General features: G+C 45.1%; 1 protein-coding gene across 1 annotated transcript in view; it reads left to right on the top strand.

The window, feature by feature from the left end:
• Positions 1-25,434, top strand: part of ZNF592 (zinc finger protein 592) — a 35,997-nt gene extending 10,563 nt beyond the window's left edge. The window contains exons 3-9 of the mRNA XM_032122865.1: positions 9,246-9,424; positions 13,746-13,922; positions 14,692-14,851; positions 17,486-17,764; positions 18,820-18,932; positions 22,337-22,472; positions 23,673-25,434. Coding sequence (XP_031978756.1) covers positions 9,246-9,424; positions 13,746-13,922; positions 14,692-14,851; positions 17,486-17,764; positions 18,820-18,932; positions 22,337-22,472; positions 23,673-24,185 — 1,557 coding nt within the window. The 3' untranslated portion in view covers positions 24,186-25,434. The remainder of the gene's footprint in view (positions 1-9,245; positions 9,425-13,745; positions 13,923-14,691; positions 14,852-17,485; positions 17,765-18,819; positions 18,933-22,336; positions 22,473-23,672) is intronic.
• Positions 25,435-25,958: the final 524 nt, after the last annotated feature.

Here is a 25,958-nt window from a genome sequence, read left to right as displayed (position 1 = left end):
ATTAAGTTGCTCAATGCACCTGTGTACTGCATTTCCATTGCTGAACTGCAAGAAGGAAGCAGTATGGGAATTTGAATAGCTGGGAGGTTGGATTTTGTTCAAACCTCTATGTAGGCATTATGCTTGTCCAGATGTTGAAGAGGTGGTACCAGATGTTTTGTGTAACTTCAGGTCCATTTGGTCTGATACAGTGGTGTGTTCTAGAGCAAGATGTTTTTGGAGGGGTGGAAAGCTGTAGTTTATGCCAAATTAATCTTTATTTCTGGAATAGAGAAATGAGTGTATCCTCATCTCCTTGATGTTCAGTGAGATGGTTGTTACAGTGCTGCATGGAGAATGGATGTACTGGAGAAGTTGGATTTATGAGGTTGGAGCTGAATCAGGTAAAATCCAGGAAATAACTGCAACTGGGATCAGGTTTTTGTGAGATCTCCTCATGGATGGTTTTGGGTACCTCTGGAGTTAATATTTGTGTTAAGGAGACCTTGGAGGATGACTGTGTAAAAAAATTTGCTGAACCGAACTAACAAAGTAAGAAGTCATGGAAAGTGGGGAGTATTTTACAGGAGGATCTAGATGATCTTGAAGACTGGGTAGGAATAGTATGAAAAGCAACCAAAGGCAGGATTTTTGGTCTTGAGAAGTCCTTGAATGACTGAGGTGACACAACTGTGCAGGAGACTTGCGTCAATCTGCAGCACCCGTCAGGGCTGTGGTAATGCTCCCTCTTGCTAGAAATAACCGAGCTGGAAAGAAGTGTATTGTTTTGTTTATCAGGGTAGACTGGAATAAGTGAGGAAAGAATGACCAGAAATGGAAATATGATCTCTTAAGGGGAAATTAAAACACCTTTATGAGTTTAGCTTGGCAAAGGCCTGGTAAGTGAGGGTGGGTCTACTTCAGCACTGAAGCAGACAAAGGATTAAGGTGGGTATAGTGGCACTTTTTTACCCACCAGAAACGAAATCTGCCTATAGGAAGTATTTCCTGTTCTCACAGGAATTGCTCTGGGCAGTTCATCAGCATCAGACAGTTTTTTGTAGCCTTTTCAGGGCTCAAATTACAGGAGAGGAACAAAGCCCATGCAGCTCCTGGTGCCTGCATTTAGGATGTGCTTTTCATTAGTGTCCTCTGTATTCACTCTCACCCTGTATCTGGTGCGAGGTTTGTAGAAAGGAGCTTTTAAATTTAGGGACAATAATGATGCAAGAACAGACTGAAATAGATTTACATAGAAAATTAGAGGATGGTCTGTAATCATCAGAGGAATGACTTCTGGAAGAGCTTTGCAGCAGAAGTAATGGAACAAAAGACACAAACTGGTTTTGAGATGGAGCTTATTTGTTTTCTTGGCAGGGACAGACCAGTGCACAATAACATGTTCAAGAATTAAAAGTACTTCCTTACCCTCTCGGGCACAATTGTCCATCTGCTGGTAACCAGAGATGTTTAATCCTTTTTTCTTTTCCTTTCTTTTTTGACTTGACCACCCAAAATCCACCAAGGTAGCTAACAACTCGAATGAAGTACAAAATATAAACTCAGGACCTCTGAATTTTCTTGAACCTTTATGCTTTTGTCCTCCTTACTCTTTTTCTTGTTCTTTTATCTTTTTTTTTGTCCAATAAGAATTTTTCGGTGAGTTGTGACGTGTCCTGTTTACATACCACCTACACTGGAGTTACTTAAAAGCAATTTTATTGCTGCTTTTTCTTCTTCCTTCCTCCTCTTAAATCAATGCTTTATAATTTATTGGCTAAAACTTGCCAGGAGCTAGTCGGACCACATGCCGCCCTGGTAATTTCCCAGCGGCAAAAAAAGAAAGGCAGCAGCTGTATTTTTCCTATTTGTCTCTTCCTTCCCCCTCCAAGTTCATGTTTTAATTTAGAAAACAAGAGGGTTGAAAATCAGCAAAAAATTCCCTTGGCCCCATAAAGCACTGTTTTCTCCCTGTCCCAAACCAAGAGTGATTAATGCAGTCCTTAGGTACTAGCAAGGATGGATTTTGTTTTATATGGAAATTTTCCCTGTGGATTTTGTAGAAGCAAAGGGATATGGAAGATGTTACGATGAAAGCATGTTGGGGTAATGGAGCTCCAGGCAGAGATTGCTGGGAGTGAAGACAAAGAGATGAGTGGCAGGATAGCAGAGCCTGCACCCAAGGCCAAACCAGAGCATCAGGATGAGGAGGAGAGGCTGGTGAGGAAGAAAAGCCAGGGTGCGGCTCCGTGGTCTGCTTAAATCAGTGTGTGATCTGTTGCCATGAGGCAACAATCCACCCTCTTCTCCTTCACCACCCATGCCTGGCCCTGGTGGTCCTGCAGCCCCTGGGGGACTGAGAGCAGCTGGAGGGAAGGGGATAAAGAGCAGGGCTGGGAACTGGGGGCCAGGACATGGCTGAGAGTGACGAGGAGGAGACAGCTGGAGGGAGACAGGAGGGCTGTCCTGGGTAGGATGGAAGTGGTGTTCGCTGGGACTAAAAGGAAGAGTCTTGCTCCTGCATTTTTCTTCCAGCTGAGAATATCAGAAGTGACTGCAGAGCTCTGGGGGTGACAGGCAGGGGAATGAGAGCCCAGGTAGTAGTGATGGTCTGCTCAATCCTGCTGTGAGGAGAAGGTGCCCTCTGAAGTGTCTAATGCTGATGCAAACACCACGGGCAATAAACGCAGTCTCCAATCCAGAGAAGCCGTGGCTGCTGCATCCCTGGAAGTGTTCAAGGCCAGATTGGACGGGGCTTGGAGCAACCTGGTCTAGTGGAAGGTGTCCCTGCCCATGGCAGGGGGTGGAATGAATGATGACCATTCTGTGATCCTGTGATCTATGTGCAGGACTCTGGTCATGTTGACATCACAGGAAAGAGATGGGATGTATTGCATGACTGGAGTGTTGTGATGAAGGGACACAGGATTTCTGGGAAGGACAGGCCAGGAAAACAAGAAATTGGGGTGCAAGGTGAGAAGAAAAAGGCAGAGCTGGGAGGCTGTGAGATGGTCATCACGGGTGGGCAGGAATCAACCCTGCAGGGTGGAGGAAAGAGCAGAAGGCTTTAACATCACCATTGTAAGAAAAGAGAGGGAACGTGTGCCACGTAGCACATGGGGTCACACTGGTGACTTGAAATTGTGTGTGTGAAAACTCATTTAATCCACTAAGTGATCATTTCAGCAAGTGGGAGTTCCGATTTCTAGTTGGAACCAGGTGCCTACTCAGCCTTACTCCTCACATTCTTCTCCTGCTCCATCATGGAGTCCTTCCCATGGGAGACAGTCCTTCACAAACAGCTTCAGCATAAGTCCTTTCCACAGGCTGTAGTTCTTCAGGATCTGCTCTGGGATGAATCCTTTCTGTGGGGTGCAGTCCTTCAGGAACAGGCTGGAAGAGCATGGGCCTCCCATGGGGTCACAGGTCCTGCCAGAAAACCTGCTCCAGTGAGGGCTCTCTCCATGGGCTGCAGTGTCCTCCAGGGCACATCCACTGTGGTCCTCCATGGATTGGAGGGGGACAACCTGTGTCACCATTGATTCATGATGGTACGCAGGGGAACCTGCTCTGGCATCTGGGCTGTTTCTCTCACATCTTCTCACTCCCCTCTCCCAGCTGCTGCACAGCATCTTTTACCTTTTCCTTATCCCAGACGTGCTGCTCAAGAGTTTGGCCTTGGCCAGTGACAGATCCATCACAGAAGTCTGTCCAACATGGAGGAAACTTCTGGTGTCTTCTCAGAGGCCACCCCTGCAGTACCTCCCTATCAAAACCTTGCCATGTAAACGCGGTACAGTGGATGTGGAAACTGAAATTCTTGAAATTAAAGCTGAGATCATAAAGAGAGAAGAGCTACAGATTTAGCAAATTCAGAAGTAAGCTGGTTTGATGCAGTGTTGTCTAAGATCTGTGATGCTAGTGGATTTTTCCATTGCAATTCCACTTTGCTTCTCTAAGCTGTCAAGTTTCTAGATTTACACTGATGCTTTAACCAGGGATTTTTCCAGGTACCAAAAAAATGGATTTTGTGTTTATTTAACAGCCTTAGTCGCCAAAGATAAGTTTTTATTTGAGTGCCTTACTGAAGCTTAAGCATCGTTGCGTTGGGATGATTGAGATGTGTGTATAGGAGTTGGTCTTGGTGAAGGTCTGAGGAGGACACTGGATTTGGGAGTTAGTGAGGTTGAGGGATGCAAATACAAAAGGTCTAAGGGAGGAGGTGGCATGCAACAACGAGGCTGAGGATGAATAGATGTGAGGGGGGAGTGAGCTGAAGGTAGAAAATAGGATGGATGGGAGAAGTTTGGGATTAAAGGGTGTCTTGTGATCATGTCCTTTGGCTGAAGGTCAGGCAGGCTCCCTCAGTGGCATTGGCTCCTTAGGCTGACAAAATAGGCAACTATAACCTAAGGAAATAACAATAGCTGCTCTGCTTGGGTATGGCAACAGAGGAGTGTTAATTAGGATAAAATCTCTACATTAGGACTGACCTTAACCTCTGTTTTGTCACTGAAACTTGAACGCACTGGTTTTAGGATATTAGTTTGGTTCTAGATTTTTCTTCTTCAAATGAATAATCTTGAGTTTCTGTTGAAGGGGTTTTTTTCATCCATTAATTGAACATGTTAATGCAATGATGCCTGTTCATTTAGAGAGAACCTGGGCAGGAGTATAGTTCAGTTATCACAGCAACAGCAGATTCAGTTCTCTGCTCACCGCTTCTCCTCACATTGGTAAAATGTTGTGTAGCAGTGCTGTAACCTGGATGGTTGAAAGAAGTCAAAAATAGCCCTCCAAGCATCTGGAGCTTGACTGTAGTGTGGCCCACAAACAGTGGGGGATGCGGGAGGGGGAGCACAGGGGGCAGAGATGAAGGTGTTGGGACCAGCTGTGCTCCCAGAGCCAGCACATCACAGCACTACAGTTAAAGCACCCCTGCTGAGGGTTGCGGGTTGCTGGCATTGATCCCAGCCAGGCAGTAAGGGAGAGCTAATGGGAAGTTAACCTTTAACTTTAAGTACTAATTGGTCACTATTTTTTTTTAATAGCAAGAGGATCCTGCTAATCTCTGTCCGTGATCCCTTGGCTGCCCCTGCAGCTCTGCCTTAAGCAGAAAAATTATAGCTTGCAAAAGGCTGGATTTGGGAAGAACTGGGGCTGTTAGGGCACCACTGGTAGGGGATTTTTGGTTTGAATATATTAGGGGCAAGCATTCTTTAAAACATTAGCAGTCTGCAAATATAATTTCTGTTCCCCTATGACTGTTTCACTTTGAGTCCTTAGTAATTTTGTTGTTGTTTTTTGGGGTCTGCTTTTTTTTTTTTTGTTTGGTTTTGTTTAGAGATAATTTGGTTTGTGAATCTTTTTCCTTGCCCTGGTCCCATGCCATAGGGTTGGTGCCTAAGTGTTTTTAACTGAAGCTCCATGATGATCATGTGAAGGTGGACCCTTGTAGTCTGCCTTGGGGGCAGCTCTGAAGTAGGTGTGGACTTCATCACCATTACTTAACCCTGGAACAGCAAAGAGACTAAAACTGCTGGCATGTTTCTTTGCTCATGCTAAAGCCCTGTCCACAGGCACTGTCTGGGGCAAAACTGTGTGTTACTATAAATGCCCTGATTTGCAAACACCTCTATGGCCACAGGGTTGGGTTTAACAGACAAACTTTTTTTGAGTAGTAGTAGTTCAATCTTCACTGTATCTCAGTGAATATTTAATTTTTTTTTCCCTTTTGAAGAAGCTAACAAGTAAAAATGGGAATCAACTCAAGTATTCCAAAACCGGCTGAGCTTCTGAGCATTTGCCTGTGTGTGAATGTGACTTGTGGAAGAAAAGCCCAAATGAAATGTGTCAGGCAAACCAGAATTAAAGAAAACTTGTAATAAATAACTCTTGATTAAAGCATAGGCTATGGGAGTATAGGAAAAACACAGACATTACACAACTCAAAATCCTGTCCTGGTAACATGCTTTAGAAATAACTGACTAATGAATGTCTCAAATTGCTGCCAGACTTCTTTGAAAAGTCATGGAAAACTAGGAGAGAGATAAAAATGTGACATCTGGAACCGAGTTATAATTTCTCATACGAAGCAGAATAGTTGCAAAAGGAAAAACCACTCCGTGTCCAAGACTTAGCGTTTGGTGGGGAGCCCAGAGTGGCCACACATTGGCTCCTGACAAGTGCAGCAGCTCCTGGTGCAAAAGGGATGAGCAGAACCTCCTGTAATCCCCCTGGATGTCTGGCCTCGTGTCTTCTGCAGGCATTGAGAAAAGGATGAGTGTGAGTATGAAGATACCAGTTATGTTTTTTTTCTCTTCCTGGAACCTTCCTCAGCTCTAGTATGTTCCTTGCTTGGTTCATTTTATTACCCTCAGCCCTACATGTTCTTTTTGCAGCCAGCCCTCGTGGTCAGCCCTTATCTGTAACGTGCTGAGCTACTGGGTTATGATCATCAGTTTGAAGAGCCCAAATGCCAGCAGAACTTCCTGGGGACCTTGCTTTGTCAGAGGACTGCTTGTTCTTCTCTTCTAACCACTTACTTATCCAAGCAAAGTCCTTCTCTTATGTGGTGCTACCTTAGTTTCCTCAAAATCCTGTAGTGAAGGATGTTGCAAAGCTGTTTGGGAAATCCAGGTATCCTGACCCATTGCAGCTCAGATCTTCCTAACCCATGTGGTTGTTGACTCCTCTGGAGAGCCCGGATAGCTCCATGTGGCCAGACAGGAGAAGCTCCATTGACTTCTCCCAAGTTCAGAAGTCATGCTGCTTAACCATGACAGTTTCCTTACTCTTGCTCATTTATCCTTGTGTCTCATCACTCTTCTTTGTCTGTTTACTGCCCAACGTCTAGACTCTCCCACAAGACAATCTGAACTTGGAGCCTTGGGCTGGTGTTGGTCCCCCCTGTGGTGTGTGGTGTCAGTGTGGGAATCCTTCCAGCTCCTTCCGTGGTGTCTGCAGGAGCAATGAATTCATTTAGCCTCATCCTCACTGAGTCTTCTTTTTATTCCTGTATCATGTGTCCACACTTTCTGGCAGTCTTCCTGCCAGGCCTGAAGTAGATAACTACAGTTTTGATGCCTCTTGCTCACAGTCCCCAAACTTTTCTGCCCTGTGTTAGCATGGTTTTGGTCCCTGTGGAGCCTTTCACATAACACAGGAGGTGACAGGAGCTCGCTGCTCCTCTGACATCCCCAGGCAGCAGCACCCTGGCATGTAGCTCATCAAATACTGAGTGGTTTTGGCATATTTTAGATCCAGCACAGGAACACACAGAGTGGTGAAAATTCAGGTTTTCAATGTGTGGTGATTGATTTTGGGAGCAGTGGGTATGACATGCGTGGGAGGAAGAGGTGAGCCTCAAACTGACTTAAAATCCAAACTAAATTGGCTTTGACAAGGCAGGATCTGGAGAGAGGGTTTCTCACTGAGTTACAAGGGCAAAGGTGCTTTCAGCTTGTGGTTGTGCTGACTCTGCCTTAAATACTAGTTGAGATCACAGCAAGAAGAGTCCTGTTTTAACAATGCCAGGGAGATAAATTTTCCATTGCAAATCTCAAGCCAGTTAGAAAAAAAGTCTTAACCACAATAAAACTGCTTTTACTTATGACTTACTTATTACTTACTACTCTTACTTACTACGAATTTATTGCTAATTACTTACTTCTTGTAGCTCTTACTTGGGGATTTGAGTGCACTTTGGATAGTTAAGGGTCCTGCTCAACTCCTCGCAGAGAGATCCTGGGGGCTTTTCTATTTCCCATTTTCCCATTCCCATGCCTCATTAGCACTGTTTTTCTTTGCTGAAATTGGGGGACTTCTGCAGCATTTGAAATGCTCTTTGAGTTTCCTTTAATTGCAGATGGGTGTGTACATAGGGTCTCTCTACCACGTGGTTTTTCCACTCATTTCTCTCCTTCCTGGAGAAACCGTTTCTCCTCTAAACTTAAGTTTTGGCATGTCTTGGGTCAAGTGCCTGAAGCTTTTCATGTGTTTGGCAATTTCTGTGGTTTTCACTTTTGAATGCCTAATTTTTTATTCCCTTCCACCCCATGAACCTTTCAGGTTTGTCATAGCTTTGCATTTTATTATAAGTGATGCTTTCTCTTAGCTGCAGGGGTTTTGACAGCTCCCTGATGGATGTTATGTAGTGGAGCATCTCAGAGGTGCTGCATGAAATAGTAATGATATAGAAAAGGGAGTTGGCCATTAATTTTATGCTATTTTTTTTCAGATTTAGGGGCGTCTGTCCCATGTTTCTACCCTGGCTGCCAGCAGTGAAGTCCACAGAAATTATTTAATTAAATTACCTGATCTGATAATCCATAATTAGCTGCCTGCTGTTGTTCATTCTTAAGTTAGAGGAGTGATTTTGCTTGGGATTATTGTTGAAAGAGTTTTTGCTCCTGAGGGTCTCAGGGTGGGCTGGGATCTGTTCCAGCTCTACTCCTGCTCAGGCATCCAGTACTGTGCATCCTACAGAGGATGAATAGCTGCTCCTGGGCTTTGAAGGAATATAGAGACACCTGTGAAAGGGAGCAGAGGTTTGACAGCTGTTAAAAATGGGATGATACATCCACATAAAAACTTTACATGTCAGGTAAATGATGCTTCTGCAAGGCAGTTCTGATAGAAAGCGTTTGTGTAAAAATGGTTTTTGTTAAGGATGAAGTAGGGAGAGAAAGAGGCTTTGCATTATTTCTAGTCATCAAGAAGTTTCTGTAAGGGAAACACACATAGTTTGTGGTCTTGGAAAGTTCAAATTTCATCTGATACAAAGAAATTTTGCAAGACGCACAGCAGTGGTTTTGATGGGGAAGGTGCACATCAGGACTGCACTGCCTTCAGCAGCAGGGGTTTGGAGTTGGGCTATAATTTTCCTCCTTTTTTATGATGTTTTGGTGTGGGGTGGGGGCTTGTTGAGAAAAGTGCTCTCCTCAAATCAGGAAATGAAAGTGCTGAGCATTCAGAACATCCTCAGAGCTAAGAGGTGAAAGAGTTTGCTTTTCTTTTTTAGGGGGTAAAAAGGAAATAAACCAGAGGATGTGGTTTAAATATGGAGCTTTTACTTGGAATGGTTAATTGTGAAAATGTTGGGAAAAGATGATAAGGAGATTAGTTAAAGAGCTTTGTGGAGATGATGCTGCTGCTAGAGGAGTATGCCTGTGCTTCCTTTAAACCTGGAAGTTTTCTGGGGTGAATTTGGGGGAAAAAAAACGCCAAACAGAGAATAACTGACTTTCTTCCTTTCTTCCATCAGACGTGCCAAGTGTGCCAGATGATGCTGCCCAACCAGTGCAGTTACTGTGCCCACCAGAGGATCCACGCTCACAAGTCCCCGTACTGCTGCCCGGAGTGCGGGGCCGTGTGCCGCTCCGCCTACTTCCAGACCCACGTCAAGGAGAACTGCCTGCACTACTCCCGCAAAGTTGGCTTCAGGTGTGTGCAGCTCCACAGGCTCTCTGGGAAGCTGGCATTTACACGTCTGCTATTTGGTTGTGCTTGTGAGGTTATGGCTGTCCCTGTCCTGGCTGTGCTCCCTCCCAGTTTGTTTTGTGTGCCTTCTCACTGGCAGAGCAGGAGACAACACACACACACAAAAAAGTCCTTGACTTAGGATAAGGACTTAGCAAAAACCAAAACATCGGTGTGTTATCAATGTTATTCTCATTCCAAAACACAACACTGTAGCAGCTACTGAGAAGAAATTAACTCTATCCCAGCTGAAACTGGGATACCCATCCCTGGAAGTGTTCAAGGCCAGGTTGAACAGGGCTTGGAGCAACCTGGTGTAGTGGAAGGTGTCCCTGCCCATGACAGGGAGTGGATGGAATGAGCTTTAAAGTCCTTCTCAACCCAAAACATTATGTGACTGTGAAATGTGTCTTACTTACAGCAGAAATGAAAGTGGATGTAGCTGGAGCCTGGCGTGGTTTTCTGCATGACAAAACACATTTGAAATGGGAAATTACTAACTGGATTTAAGGAAGGTTTCTGAGAGCAGACATTATTTTGTGGCATCTTTGAGCTGAAAAGCTCTTGTATTGAATTCATGTTGCAACTGGGTGTCTCAGGATTGATACTTATAGCAAAAAGATTGCAGATCTTAATCCTCTAAATCTCCTTAAGGCTTGAATTTATATTTATGTCAGTTATAATGGGCTGAGGATGTGTGCCTCTGTGAGAAGAAGCATAGATTATTTCCTTCTATGGCCCTGCAACTCTCCGAACAGTTCTCATGAGCTGAGACAGGTGGAGGAAGGCTCCCAAGGTTCTGGATGTGGTACAATATCTCCAATAAAACTGCTTGCTCTAATTAGATGTTACTTTTCCCTACAAGCCTTCCCTCCATGGCATGTTTGGATCACCGAAGCTGCAGCACAGCTTTAAACACATGATGATTTGCTTGGGACATGAGACTGGGTATCTTTTGAGTTTGCTTTAAGTTCTGTTTTTTCTCTTGGTTGCCATTAAATACTCTGAGATTTCAAACAAACAGGGCAATTTCTGTTCTTGGAGCTGTTCTTTTAAGATGTCTGCAGATTCAGGAAGCTCTGCTGTGTGGTTTGGTCTGAATCACACCGAGGTTTTCAAGGGCTTTTTCTTTCAACCGTGAAGACAAGAGGCACATAACAAACTGATTCTGAGTTTAATTATATACAGATAAGGTTTTTTAATGTGGGGTCTGATTTGAGGAGACCCAGCCCACAACAAAGAATTAATTCCATCACATATTAAATGGCTGTGACACTGGGGCTGTTTGAAAATTAATTAATCCGGGAAGGAGGAAGGCTGGAGGAAAAATGTTTTCCCTGAGATGGAAAAATGGGAATGGAGTGGATGTCAGAAAATTAACTTGGGTTTGGTGTAGTTCTTGGGACTTCAGTGGCACCTGGGAATCAGCAATGAGAACTTCAGTCTGTCTACAGATGTCGTTAGCAGATACCTGCTTGCTGTGCCAGGGACATTAATGAAGATCTAAACAAAGGCAAAGCTCACAAATTATACTTATGGGTTTTTTAGCTTTACCCAGCTCTCTAAAAGCTGAATTTCTTTAACTGCTCCTCTAATTCACATCTGCTGAAGCTCATCTGTGAAAGCTGAGTCCACTAGACAGGTGAATGTCTGGCTGTGCCATCCTTGTTATCCTGCCTGTCTCTGCTGCAGGGCTGATGTCACTGACATTGTTGAAAACAGAAGAGATAAATTTTGGTTGCAGAGCCATATCTAGATAATCTGTGGCACCTGCCCTGTAGTCACAGAGTGACTTTAATCTTTTTTTTCACGTTTCTTACTTGCAGAGCCAAAAAGCTGAGGAACTCTTTGAATCCCCCCAGGATGAGCATGACTCTTGCTGCTTCTCTTTATGTTCCTGTTTTTCTTGATTTTCTGGAGCATAGATTTGGTTTTGGTCTTGTGATAAGTGCTTATTCTGTCTCCTTTTCTGCTAATACCCCAGTGCTTTCAATTAAATTTGGGGTATGGTTGTTTTATTTGGAGTTGAGTCATGGCTAGTGATTGCACTGAAAATGAGAATAGTCTTCTACAGTTAGAAATGAAACTCAGCAAGATTGTCCTTAATGCTCCTTTCTTCTTGGCTCCAAGTGTCACCTTGCCCACTTTTTCCAAGCCCCTTCCAGCTGTCCCCACCAATTTGGGGCTCATTTTTCTGCTTGGTGCCATTTGGAGAATTGAGAGGCTGGAAGGTGATGGCATAGGAAGCATTCAGAGGGTTAAGACAACATCTTGTAGCTGTTATCTCCTCTCACAGGATGCTTTCCAGGACTTCTAGCCACCCCTCCTTGCCCTAAGGGATCCAAGAGTGCTGGGGATGATAGTGGAATTTGCAATTTGCAAGAATTACATGGCAAGCCTCTTGACATCTCCATCCACTTTGTTCAGCTAATTAGTTTATCAGACCTTGTCCTTCTGGCACTGGGATTCTTAATTACAAAGTGGCTGTTGCTTAGACTTCCATTTACTGTAAATTAAATTAACCTGTGATCATTTGACCCGAGTTAGTGCTTGTTTCGATCCTCATTCTTAATGAAGTACTTCCCAAGATCAAGTGTCAGGCAGAACCATCTCTTGTTAGTTCTGGGAGTGTTTGTGGAGAAAGCCCATTGGATATTCCTGGATGTACCAGCCATTCCTTACTGCCAGGATTAGTATTTGTTCTTCCATTTATACTTGGGGAATTTATTCTTCCATAATAATGTGGTTCTTGGTCTTACTGTACTAGAATTGCCTCTCTCCCCCTGTCTCATGTGCTTGAGGATCAGGCTTGAAGGCAGAGCTACCCCAGCAGAATGTTTTCATGCTTCCCCAAAGGTGACACCAGCTTCTGTCACTGCTTCGCTTTCGAAATTTAAGAAAACAGCAGTTCTGTGTTTTCTTAAAAGTCTGGGGGAGAGGGTTTGGCTCCTTTAGGCTGGCTTCTGCCTAATGATCTTTTGAAGTGTAACTTCAAAGCCTGGGCTTGTTTCCTAAACGCTGTTGGGAGGCTGGTTCGGAGGGAAGGATATTCCAGCAGCTTGTTTGTTTTTGATACGGGCTTGGAGCTGCTCCAGTGCGCGATAGCTGGGGTCCATCTGCAGCAGCAGCGCCGAGCGCGCGGCCCCGAACGCGCCGTGGGCACACACGGCCCTCAGAATGAAGGGGGAACCTGTTCATAAGGTGAGGAGCTTGTCCCTTGTGCATCTCACATCCCACAAGCACAAGGTTGGCCCTTGCATTGCCAGGCTGGGCTCTCCTGCTCTAGCATCTGTACGTGCAGTGCTGGCTTAAGCAGAGTTCCACTGGTGTCATTTTGATGGAATACCCTTGGGAGAGGCTGTTCTGGTCCCAGATCAGCAGAGGTGCACCTATGGGATGGCAAACCCTGCAGCTGCTCTGCTCGAGGCAGGTGAGGGCAGGTGGCTGCATCCTCACATGCCCTTCTAAGTTGGAGCATGGCATCTCTCAGAGCACAGCAGGTAGATCTGGGGAGGAGTGTTAAAGTCAAATGAAGTAAGGTTGCTGGTTGTTGCCATCTTGTGGGAATATCAGGTGTGTGTCTGGAGGAGAGGTGGGCTGGGACCAGAGGGGTGGCCCTGCTCTCCTCTTGGCCTTGTTTTCAGCTGCCGAGAAGAATCCTTTTCTCCTTTCTCTTTCTCTTCCCTGAGCACCCAGGCAGCCCTTCCAAACAAGCACTTTCCAGGCAGCACCTGCATCTTAATGATTTTAATGAGCTTTATCAGTTCCTCGGGTGTTTCTGTTGCTGTTTTCAGTATCTTTGCTGTTGCTGTTGTGATTTTCTGGAGCTCAGTAGAGTAGCAGTTGCTGAAGATTTCTGACTGGATATTCGTGCTCTTTATTTTGTACTGGGGACTAACTGGTATTTGTGCTGCTTTCTGCCACAGGGAGATCTCATCAGGTACTTTTACTTTAGTCCTTCACTTGTGCCTGTGCTGGAATTGGCTTTCACAGGTACAGGGCTGGCATTCTGTTGAACCACATCTTTATTCTTTTTGGGTTGTTTTAGTCTCTGAAGGTTTCTTTTATAGGTCTTGTTTGCTTGTTGCTAACATTTAGCTGTGAGTTTTGCCCCAAATTCCTGTATCTTATTCCTCCTTGACTCTTCTACATTCAATCTCTGGAAGAGATTGGACTGATTGAACCAAGGACCCACTGCAGCCTGGTCCTTCCATCTGTGCTGTTCCAGGGGTGTGATGGAAGCGATGCTGTGGCTGTAACTCAGCTCTTTGTCATCCCTCCCCAGGTGCATCCATTGTGGAGTTGTCTTCATGACCCTCGCCATGCTCAAAGTGCACATCCATGAGAAACACTGCGAAGTCTTCCACAAGTGTTCTTTTTGCCCGAAGGCCTTCAAGTCTGCCGACAGCACCATGGCTCACATGGCCAGCCAGCACCCAACAGAGCCTCACAAGACTACTCAGTAAGTGTTTTGGCTTTATCTCTTCTTCTCCTTCGCTGGGTGGCTCCAAGATTCCCCCTTTCACTCAGTTTTTTTCTGGTTTTGGCTTCTGTCCTTGTATAAGATGATCCATTGCTTTGTCTGCCAGCAGGAGTCTGCTCCAAACCAGAGCATGCTGTCCTTGGTACAAACACAGTCTCCTGGGTAGGAGAGGACTTTGGGCAGGGAAGAACTAAACATCCATAAAAGGAACTTAATTGTCACCTCTTTGTCCAGCAGGCCCACAGTGGCACCTCTGGGTAGATGGCTCCAGGGCAGCTGCTGCATCTGGCACTCAAAGGGAAGAGGAGAGTTATCCCAGGCAGTGTTGCCCCCAAAAATCACTAGAGAGAAGCCTCCTGATTTTTCCACTCTGTAGCTTTTCCCTCCAAGGCTTGAGCTGGTGCCAAAAATCTGTGCTTTAAGGGAGGAACTATGGAAAGGTGGGATTGAAAGCAGTGTGTAGCTGGCTGGTATGCTTTGTGTTTGCTCCCATCTGTGCTCACACACACTGGAGTTATGCATATGCATAGAAGTAAACTTATTTTTAGCAAGCTGTGGTATGTGCCTGAGGCATTTTGTTGTTCTTCCCAGTTGAGTTAGTGGTTCAACTGCCCACGTGGGTGTGTGTTGACAATACATGGAGAGCACAGCCCTCCTCAGAAGTCCATCCCTTTCTGGAGTTGCTGAGATAACTTTTTCCATTGTCTTGAGGCAGAGAGACTGAATTTACTTTCTTTAATTGTTTCAGGGTGATCTACAAATGCTCTTGCGAGATGGTCTTTAACAAGAAGAAGCTGCTCCAAGAGCACTTCCTGCAGAACACCAGCAAGTTGTTAGTGGGAGTGTTTAAGTGCCCACAGTGTCAGCTGGTGTATATGCAGAAGCAGCAGCTAATGCAGCACGTTAAGGTAGGTGACTCCCTCCCTTACTGGTGCAAGATCCTGTGTTTTGAGTTCACAGAGAATTTACATCAACCATGTGAGGCAAGTGGTTGAAGAAGTGAAAGATTCTTGAGGAATATCTTAGTGGAAAATATACACTACAGTGATTTACAGGATCTGGAAATGTCAGTGGAGTGGTTTGTGTTAGTTGGCTTAATGCAGGCAGTTCCTCTCATCTAGATGCATTTTAGCTGTATGACAAAAACTTGTTTTTACAGGTAAATCTGTTTGATTTTTTAGCTCTTCTGTTTTCCTAGAACCACAGAAACACAGACTGGTTTGGGTTGGAAGGGACCTTAAAGCCCATTTCATTCTACCCCCTGCAGGGACACCTTCCTCTATCCCAGGTTGCTCCAGGCCATGTCCAATGTGGCCTTGAACACTTCCAGGGATGGGGAGTCCCCAGCCTCTTAAACTGAAAGAAAGTAATTAAATTCATGTGGCAGCTTTATCTTTGGTTGGGAGACGGGAACAATTAATCTCTGCCCACAGTGTTACTGAATTTATATAGTGAAAGCTGCATCTACCATTTTGGGTGCTCACCTGAAGAGCTTTGGCCCCTTTGCAGCTGCCCCAGAGGGAGGTCACATGGCATCTAACAGCCTGATTCCGTGCTGCTCTGAACCACACCGGACTGCACGAGGGGACTGGCAAAGGCAGAAGTGCTTACCCTGGAGGTGCCAGCCTTACAGGTCTGATTACCCCATCCATGTAAAAGTGCCACGTTTTTCTGTAATCTTGCTCAGGATATTTTTAAGTTCAGTGTTCAACAACACTCCATGGAAATCCTGTTGGAAGATTTCTCAGTGGCATTCTGAAGAAAGAGCTTGCAGTCTTCTTTCCCTTTGATTAGGAAAAAAAAAGGATTCTTTTTTTTTTTAATCAGTGACTTTATTTTTTTTATACTTACACTGCAAAAGCCAGAAGATTTGTTAGCTCATTCCTGAAAGCAAAACCCATTCAAAACTCCTTCTTTGCTCTCTCCCCCATGTCTTTAACTTGGAAATCTGGAAGTGCTTTGCATGCAGTAATGAATTACAATTTGAAGCCCTCCTGTGAAGTCAATGATTACTAATATTGGTGCATTATAGCTAGGAAAATAAAGTTGAGATTAAGGCTGGGACCTTCAAAGAGGTGTTCATCCCCAGTGCTAAAAAGCTGGAGCTGAGATACACACCTTGTGGTTCACTGTCAGATCCCACCCCAGGAACCTGCCTGCAGCAGTTTGTACACCAGCGCCCCGAGATCTTCACCACAAAGCTTTGTCTCTTAACCTCTGAGGTAATTGAAGGCTTTTTGGCTGTGGCAGGGTAGTAATTGCACCCCCCCATCTCCTCTGCAGTCACCTTCATGCAGTAGAGTTTTTAGGAAGGGCTGTCTAGCGTGTGCCTACAAACAAAATAAAGAATCCATGTGCCTCCTCATCTTCCTTGGCTTTAAAGCAGGAGTTAGCTCTGCTCACTGGTATTGATTCTGCAGAGAAATCACTTCATTTTTCCATAATCCTCATTTGTTTTACCCCGGTGGTGTAACAGTGGAGTAATGGGCACTGAAATACTCCAGAGGTTTCCAGGTGGGGAGAAAGGTGATGTGTCTGTGTTCCTGAGGAGGTGGCAGTGCTGTGGCTTCTGTGGTCATCAGCTGGGCCAGGTGCAAAGCACACAGACTTCTCAGCTGAGACCTTGTGTTTGGAGATTTGTTTGGTGTCTAACCCACAGAAAGACTTCCAAATGCCTGGGGCTTTTGTGTGTTGAAACTTTACCCGTTATTAATTACTGTGCACAATTAAACCTCTAAATTAGCCTTTTGTGTGGATGAACTGTCGATGTTCCTAATGGGAGTTTCTTGAGGTTTCTTTGGTATGTTGCTGTTTTACTTGCTTTTGCTTTCCCACAGCTCTTCATTTTTAGATTATTTTCCTTCTGTTCAATTTTCTTTGTTAAAATAACTTTTTGGTGGACTTTGGATTTTGGCGTGTTGAATAACCGAAGAGCCTGGAGCCATATTCCTTATAAGGCTGGTTCCTGGCTTTATGCTTGGTCTTCTATGTCAGGAGCAAAGTTTTGAACAGTGAAAAATGTAAATATCAATAGATGGAGAGGAATTGAAGGAAATAGACTTGGAGAAACTTAAACATTTTCTCTTCCAATCCCTTGAGCAAAGATTAAGCAGCTTTGGAGCCCCCAGGATACCAGCAAACATTTCATTCAGAGCTTACCAAAGCTCTGTGTTTTTAGAGCTTAGGCTCTTGAAATAATGACAATTAAAATTTCTCTTCCATTACATCTTCCCTGTTTAACCAGAGTTCCCAGGGCTTATCCAAAATGCTAAACAGGCAGCACCAAGGAGCGGCTGTTGTCATGTAGGAAACAGAAACAGAAGCTTCATGTTTCTTGGGAAGATCTCTTGTCAGGGAAAGCACTGCAGCAGCTTCTAGGAGAAATGGGAAAACATGCAGGAGCAAGACAACAACGCATTGTTTGGCCAGTGGGGATTTAAATTAGGTATTGAAATAGTAAATAGTGTTCCTTAATAAATAAGGGTGTGAAATATGAATTGTATGTAAATGTTATGTGCATTTCCACTATTACTGTTATACAGGGTGTTCATGGAGTCCCCCAAAATCCTGAAGAGCTCTCAAACTTCCAGCACAAGTCTGAGAAGGCTTCAAGGAACCAGGTTCATACCTCACCAAAGGAGCTTTTGGTAGCCAACGGGACTTCTCACTCTCCTCTGATGAGGAAAGACATGAGGGTGGAAGGACACAATCCTGAATCCAAGTCCAGACTGAGAAGAACTGGTTGGACTTGCAAGGAATGTTCACAGTGGATCCCTGATCGGGAAACCTATGTGTCCCACATGAAGAGAAATCATGGAAGGGTAAGGACTTGGATGAAACACTTGAGCTAGGGAACTGGGGAAGAGCACCAGGCTCCTGCATTCTAGGCCCCTTTGCAGGGCTGTCGGTACAAGAGCTGCAAATCTCAATTTTTTGCGGGTTTCATCCAGCTCAAGCTTTGCATTGCCTTGACCTACTTCTGTCAAGCTAATCCTTGTCGCTGGCAGAACATGGGCCAAGATGCTGTGTGCAGCCAGATTTCTCAGTACTTTGGCATCAGGGCTTCTTGTTTGATACCCTGAGTCACCCAGCCATGAATGGGAATTGGGATCATGGTGTTTGAGTCCTTCTAACTTGATTTGGGGTGGGCTGGGGTGTCCCACTTGATCATGTCCTCACTTCAAGAGAAGAAGATGAGGGCAGACTGAGAATGCTGATATTTGTCATTTGAATTCCACAGAAGTAGGAAATTGGGCAAATATTTCAGTTTAATACATACACATAATAATTAAACAAGTCTAAGACTTTAACTGGAATGTGCATGCAGGTTATATGAAGGGCTGTAGGAAAATTTTGGAGGAGGCTGGTAACAGGCTGGGCAGACTTTTGTAGAGGGATGTAGATATCATACATGGATAACAGGAGGGCCCGTGTGATGCTTTTTAGCAGATGGGCCTTTTCTTGTGCTGAATTATGAGGAGTGAGAAGGGTAAGTGGATTTTTACTTCCCTGGGGTCCTGCTGCCTTCTGGGGCCAAAGGGACCTTCCACTGAGTGAATTCTGCACGAGGTCCAGCAGTGAAATGAACCCACAGGAGAAGCATATATGCAATTCCTAATAAAAAAAATCAATAAAATCAAGCATGTGCTTTAAGTAGTCCTGGTTTTATAAGATCAGTGCTGGTATTACCCAGCTGTTGCGCTGAATCGAAGTGGGATCTCAAAATCTCAGTGATCTCTATCAGTGGAATTACGTATTATGGAAGGGATTTTTTTGCATCTGAGAAGTAACGTCCAGGTGAAGAGCATGGGAATTAGAATCCAGTCAGTGCCTTCCCTGTCCCTGCTGTTCAAAGCTGTTCCTCTTTTCCTGCCAGTCCGTGAAGAGATACCCCTGTCGCCAGTGCGAGCGCTCGTTCAATGCCTCCAACAGCCTGCGCAGACACATCCGCAATAACCACGACACAGCAAAGAAAGTCTACACTTGCTGGTACGTACCCAAGGCCACTTTGCAAACTGCTTTTCAGCAGCAGTCTAATCCTTCAAGTTTGGAAGTTTTAATAACTCGTGTCTGCTGCTCCTGTCTACTCCAGTCTGTAAGTTACTGAGTGAAAGTGAGGAGAGGAATGTGTTAAACATGAGAGACTTAGTGGCTAAAATAAGACCTTGCTTTTGACTGCTCAGTGAATGTCCTTTGGAAACTTAAGGGAAGGTGTGATTTGAGATCTGCAGGTGCAAAATGAGATTTACTTTGTGCATCGTTGTGAAACAGCCAATAAAATACTGGGCCAGTCTTTCACTGCTTTGTGGTTGGTGTGGTTATGCATCACTCTTGTGCCTTCTCCTTGGGTGCAAAAGGTGTGTAAAATCCTAATGAACCAGGTCTTGCGGTGGCTTTGCAAGGGCAGAACTGACTGCACAGGCTGCAGGGCAATGGAGAATTAATCTTGCTGGAATTGCTTGGGAAGTCACGCCTCAAAGTTGGAAAATGGATCTGAAGACTTCAGACCAGTTATGTAAATCAGTGGTGAATGAAAATCATTGCTGGTGAACATGTTTTAACTGTGGATACAATCTCAGTTCAGGACAAAGCCCAATGCTTATGAATCTGCCTCTAACTGCTACAGAGAAAGTTGTATGCTGAGCAACCATGCAAAATTCCTTCCTGTCTCATTCCGAGACATCCTTTTGAGACGGGATTAAAGCACATTTGGATTGAAAAAGAAGTTTGCAGTGATGTAGGTTGGGGGATATTTCAAATTTATCTAAAATTTTGGTTTAATGCAAGAGTTTCTGACATTTGTTGTCACTTCACTGCACTCAAGTTGCTAAAACCTCATCTGAAGAGTACAAGTACATTCCTCAAGTACTGTATTTTTTTGGGCTATCTAGTGAGCCACAATAGCTTTTAGTAAATGGATGCAGCATAGGCATTACCACTGGGAATACATTCCTGAAACATTTTTTCATCCAGGACTTCTAAACTTTCCATTTCTTATAACTGCTCTGACTTGGAACATCTGGAGGAGATGAAATGGGTGCTCCCATTGTGTTTCATTCAGCTTTAAGTTCATGGGTGATAGTCTTTGGTGTACATTCACCTGATCTGTGTAAATCTGTTCTCTCTGGATCAGTTGTTTTTAAAGTGAAATGTTTCAGGATCAAAATGAGCATAAGATGTTACTGGGAAGAAGGATTTGTGTGTGGGAATTCCTGACAGCCTAGGATATGCCAGCCTGCTGTGCATTATCTTGTTACTTTTCAGAACAACACACAACTGTGGATCCACTGGTTCACCCAAGGGGCCATGATCATGCTAGCAGAGAAGACACACCTAGAAAAGCAAGGGAATTGTGGTTGCATTTAATTCTCCAGCTTGTAGTTGCTCCTTCTCAAACTCTGTTGATGAAGTCTTAATTGCACAGTGGTTGTGCTCTCCTCAATCATTGTAGTGGCAGACTTACTGAAATCACAGCACTCTGCAGATGAAACCTTTTCCTTGGAATACTGTGCCAGCATCTCCAAGAGCTGCTCTTTGTTTGGATCTGATGTCTCTTGTCCTGTGTTCCATTTGATCCCTCTTAGCTTGTCCAGAGTGCGGTTCTAAAAATCTTACCATCCGGTCTCTGAATTCCTCCCTGACTCTTTTCAGCACTCTGTAAGGCATCACACGTCCGCTGCTCCTTGTTTCTTCTGCTTCTGGTGTCTCTTTTCCTTCTTCCTGTTTGGCATTTTGTATCTCACTCTCACCTGTTATTCTCTTCAGGGCTTTTGGTGTCTTAACTTCATGTCACCCTCTTCTCCTGGGTTTCCATGTGGAATATGAATAAAATCTGTCATGGATCTGATTACTGACTATTTTTGTGACTCCAGCATGCTTGCTTGTAGGTGACCTCCTTCTGGCTTCTAACATTCCCAGCTGTGATTTCCTCTTTCTCCCCCTGCCCTGCTTAGGTCTCTGGCTTTGGATAAATTTGTAGGGAGAAACCAGTGCTAGAGGACTTGCTTGAACACTCTCCTGCCATGCTTGTCACTTGGAGTAATTCAGGTTAGAAAAGCATCTTTCCCTGCTCACATGAAAAGAATTCTAAATAAGGGCAAATTGCAAAATACTGTGATGTATTTTGTATTTTCTTTCATAATTCACTTGGTTATTGTTGTAAGACCTTGTTCTTCTTTTCCAAGTCTTAAATACAAACTGTCTGAAACACTTGATTTTCAACATGTTTATTTTTGATAAATACCACTTAATAACCTCTCAGCTTTTCTCCACAAGGGAGAAAAATTCCATCATCATTAAATATTGATTTATCCTCTGAGCAATTCCTGTTAAAACCCAGAAGTACTCAATGAGCAAGTCTGCATTTTCACATCATTGCTCACTGTTATTTAATTTCCCTCTAGTTACTGGAAGATCAGTAGGAATCTTCTTCTGTGCTTTCAGAAGATGTCTTTGTTACCCAGAGACACTTCAGCTCCTCTCTGTTGCCCTTAATCCCGTGTTGCTTCTGTCTCAGATGCAATTAGGGCACTTCAGGGGACTCTGGTGTCACTTATCCTTGCTCAGGTCCACATGTAGCTGATGGACCTTCGCTGTGCTGGCAGGCACCAGAACAGCACAGATACTCAGTTTTGGCTTTCTCAGTTGCTAACAGAACCCTCTGTGCACTTCAGGGGGGCTGGTTTAGATGTCTGCAAGGCCTGGCACTTATTCCAGTAGATCTCAGTCACCCAGGAGCAAAGGTACAGACGGCGCATCCCCTTCACAGCTCCTTTTGAGATGTCAGCCAGCTCTGTGGCAGCTCTGGAGTTGTGCCAGGTTGGAGCATGAAGAGTTACATATAAGTGTCATGTTCATGAGTGCTTCTGCCTAGGTTGTTGGTATAAAAGTTGGAATTTCAGCAGTTCAGTAAGAATTTTAGCTGTGTTTTGGTACCTTCTGGTGGATAGGATGCTGGTTCTCCCTGGTATTTGGGAGTGCTGAGTGCAGGACTGTGTTGTGCCACAGGCCTCCTCGGTGTCACTTGAGTCAGCAGCTCCCTCTGTGTAGGTCTCTCATGTCAGAGTCTGATTTTCTCCCGTATGTTTTCCATCCTGATCATTTATCCTCTGGCACTTGTCACAGGGGGCCTGACCCCCACTAGTCCCTACATTTATTTAGCACTGTAAAGAAGACATGCCCTAGTTTCATTCATGAGCGCTGTGACAAGCTCCAAACTGTTCTAGATTTCTCTTGGGGGTAATGTTTTATTATTAAAATGATGCTTTGCTGTGTATTTTGGTAATCTAATGGTATATTACTCACCAGAGTCTGTCTCCAATGACAGCTCTTGGTTTGGCACAGTACAACGAGCAGGTCCTCTAATAAATTGTCTTCTTTTTTTTATTTCCAAGGTACTGCACAGATGAAAATCAGACATTTCCTCAGCCATTCATGCTGGAGAACCACATCAGCCTCATGCACGGCATCAAAAACCCAGACTTATCCCAGATGGCCAAAGCGAAAGCTCCAGAGAGAGACAGAGCAGAAGTAACTGATACCTATTTTCATGGAAAATTAAATGTGCAATTAAATGTACCTGGCCAGTAGCTGTTCATTTGGGGTGTTACATCAAGCTGTGGCCTTGTGCCAGTCAAGCCCTCCCATCCATAGGGCAGATTTCCTTCCCTCACTCAGTTCCATCCAGCCTGATTCCCTCTGGCAGAGTCAGGGTCAGCAGTGTGAGCGCAGCTGAGCTGCACCAGGACAACATATCTTGCATTTCTCAAGATTTGCTTGCTGTGTTTTACTGGTGTTTATTCAGTCTACTTTGTAATTTAAGTTTGTTATTACCCTTGTTTTCCCCTGGTACCCCGTTCATGAGCATGGCACATTTTTCTTCTTTCTCCCTTATTTTTTCTGCTAGTTATAAAAGATTTATTTTCTGTTTTAAAATACTTGCTAGATGAGAACCTATGAGAACTGCATTTTCTTAAATAGGAATGTATAATTTTGTATAGTGTATGTAACTGTTCTACTGATTTTGTTTTGGATTGGAGTGGAGGGTTGGCTGTTTGGGCTTCTTTGCTCCATTTATTTTAAAAATACACATTTTGCATATTACCACAGGGACATATTCAAGCAAGCCATCCTCATGGGAGAAGAAACTGGAGGATTCTAAGAGGGGATGAGTTACTGGGGGATGCCACTAAGACAAAGTCTGAGTGGAGGGGAGGCTGTTCAGAGTTAAATCTGAGAAGTGTTGTCTGGGCTGATGACGACCCCTGTGTCCCCCAGCCGTCCCTCTTCTGTGGGCCCCTCCTTCCCACACCAAGTCTAACTTGTTCCCACACCAAACCAAATTTTTACCCAGAGAGGTTGTGGCTGCCCCATCCCTGGAAGTGTCCAGCACCAGGTCAGGGCTTGGAGCAACCTGGGATAGTGGAAGGTAGGGTGTGGAACTGGAAGGGCTTGAAAGTTTTTCCAACCCAAACCATTTCATGATGCCGTGATTCTAAACTATTTCCCCATCATGTTTCTGCCCAGCCAGCATTTCCAGCGTTGCAGGACAGCAGTTGAAATCCTGTGCACCGGGTGAGGTGTTTGGGTATGGGTAGGGAAGGGAATGCACCAGGAATCCCTAGGCATGACTTCACCCTCAGGCATCTTCAGACATGCATGTGGATTTTAGCACTTACTCTTCCGTGGGTTCAAATGACAAAGTAACTTTTTAATCTTATTTTTTTTAAGGCAAAGTCTCCAAAGAGGATGGCACTGGATGAGCTGGGTCAGGGAGAGAGCACTGCAGGTTTGGATGCGCCGCCGGCCAAAAAACTGAAAGCGCCGTGGAAATGCGCAAAGTGCGGCTTTGCGACGGACATGCAGCCTGAGTTCCAGGAACATATACCTCGGCACAAGACCGACAGCTCCACCTTCCAGTGCTTGTTCTGCGGCCTGTGCTACACCTCCCACATCTCTCTGAACAGACACCTCTTCATTGTTCATAAAGTCAAAGATGAGGAGGATGAGGAGGAAGAGGAGGAGGAGGAGGAGGAGGAAGATGAAAGGCAGAAGTTACAAATGGAGATGGGTGAGAATGGACACAAGGACTACAATGGCGAGTTGAACACTTCGGTGGAAGAGGAAAACAAATACAAAGAGTGCAAAAGTGACTCAGCTCTTTGTGAGCACAGTCAGACATGTGGTGTAGAAGGCCCCAACAGCACCTCACAGAACAATCACTCAAAGTCTCTTAAGACTTAAGAAAAAAAAAGCCCTTTTGGTTGGTTGGGAGTTTTTTGTTAGGGGGTTTCTACTCAAACTACAGGGTGGGGATGGGGCAAATCTTTGAAATATTCTGTTGATTTCTTGGGATGGACATTGCTTTCCGTTAACTCCTATTTGTAAGGGAAATTCAAAACACAAAAAAACAAAACCAACCCTGCCATTGCATCCTAAGCACTAACTCTCTGCCAGCCCAGAGAGGTGAAAAGGGAAAGCAGGGCCAGAATCCTCAGTGGAGCTTGGCCAAATCCTGAGGATCCAGGAGCACTTTGCAGCTGTAGTTTCCTTCAGACGAGCTCTCCTCCTTCGAGTGTGCACTGCCTCAGCCTCTGCCCAGAGCCCCAGCCTTGCCTTCCCAATCTCCCTTTCTTTCTCCTTCTATTTATGGCTTCTTTTTTCTCTCCCCATCCTGCCTTTGTGTTACTCATTTTAACTCATAACACTGGCTTGGCCAAACGCACTTGTCAGGGTTGTGCTGGCTGATCCGGGATCTGCGTTACACGGGATGGGTTTGAGCTGTAAGTTGTGCTGATTATTCTTTAGTTGCCCAAATAACAACATTCTTTTCCAAAACACAGTATAATGAAATGTCTTGGACCTGAATCATCCTCAAAAGAGGATTTTGTAGCCCCAGTCCTCCTGGTGAGTACCGTGTTTAGGAGGGCCTGGTTCCCTCCGGGACATGTTGGCCATCTGTCTGTGGAGCTGCGCTGCTGGAAGCCATTCCGGGGTGGGTGCTGCCAGGCCCGGCGCTCAGTGGCTCATCCCAGTGGGAAGCTCAGATTGGCACCATCGCCAGAAAGGGATAACATCCCCCATCCCATCAGTGGGGTCAACTGGAGTGAAATTATTCTGGAACTCCTGATGTGTCAGTGCCAGGGCTCCCTGACAGCTCGTTTTGAGGGGAGGGGAGCAGAGCACAGCCCACAGAGGCGTTGAAACCGGTGGGAGGCACCGTCCTGTGGCGTGGCAGGGGCTGGCGCTCCGTCAGTAGCTCCGTAACTCCTCTCCTGCTGCGGCTCAGCGTTACCCATCCTTCAGGAGATGTTTCTTTCCATGTAGTCACATTGACTCTCTCTTTCCTCCCTCATTTCCTGTCACACCCATGCTTTGTGTAATATAATTACCTTCTATACCATTATTTTTTTCATTCTGTTGAGCCAGAACTCCACTCGTTATTGTTTACTCTGACAATGTTTAAATAATTTAAGAACTATTTATCTCCTTGCTTGGGCTTGTCACCATCTGGTCTTGCGGTGCTTGGATGCAGCCCGTTTGGGCTGTCTGGGTGTGGGATCATGTGTTTGTTGGATGAGTAGAGTTCGGATGTGAGGTGTTGGTTGGATGTGGTGTGTCGGTAGGATGGGGAATTGGGTGGGTGGGGTGTCAGATGGGGGTGTAGATTAGATGAGATGTTGGGTGAACGGGGTGTCAGGTGGATGGGTGTCGGGTGTTGGTTGGATAAGGGTTTGGTTCGATGGGTGTTGGCCAAATGGGGTGTTCACTGGATGGGGCACTGATGGAAGAGACATCGATGGAATTGGGCATTAGTTGGATAGCTTTTGGTTGGGTGGGGCATCGCTTGGATGTGGTGTTTCAGTTGGATGGGTGATTTGTCGATAGTGGGGTGTTCGTTGGAGGGGGTGCTTTGTTGGACGTGGGGCGGCGGCTGGATGGGGGTGTGGAGCTGGATGCGGGTGTTGGGTGCGTGGGGCGCTCTCTCGGGTGCGGGTGAGCCGCGGCTCCATTCCG

Source organism: Corvus moneduloides, chromosome 13 (genome assembly GCF_009650955.1).
Source record: "Corvus moneduloides isolate bCorMon1 chromosome 13, bCorMon1.pri, whole genome shotgun sequence".
Taxonomy (NCBI): domain Eukaryota; kingdom Metazoa; phylum Chordata; class Aves; order Passeriformes; family Corvidae; genus Corvus; species Corvus moneduloides.
Note: the sequence above shows the minus strand (reverse complement) of the source record. Positions and strands in the feature narration are given on the sequence as shown.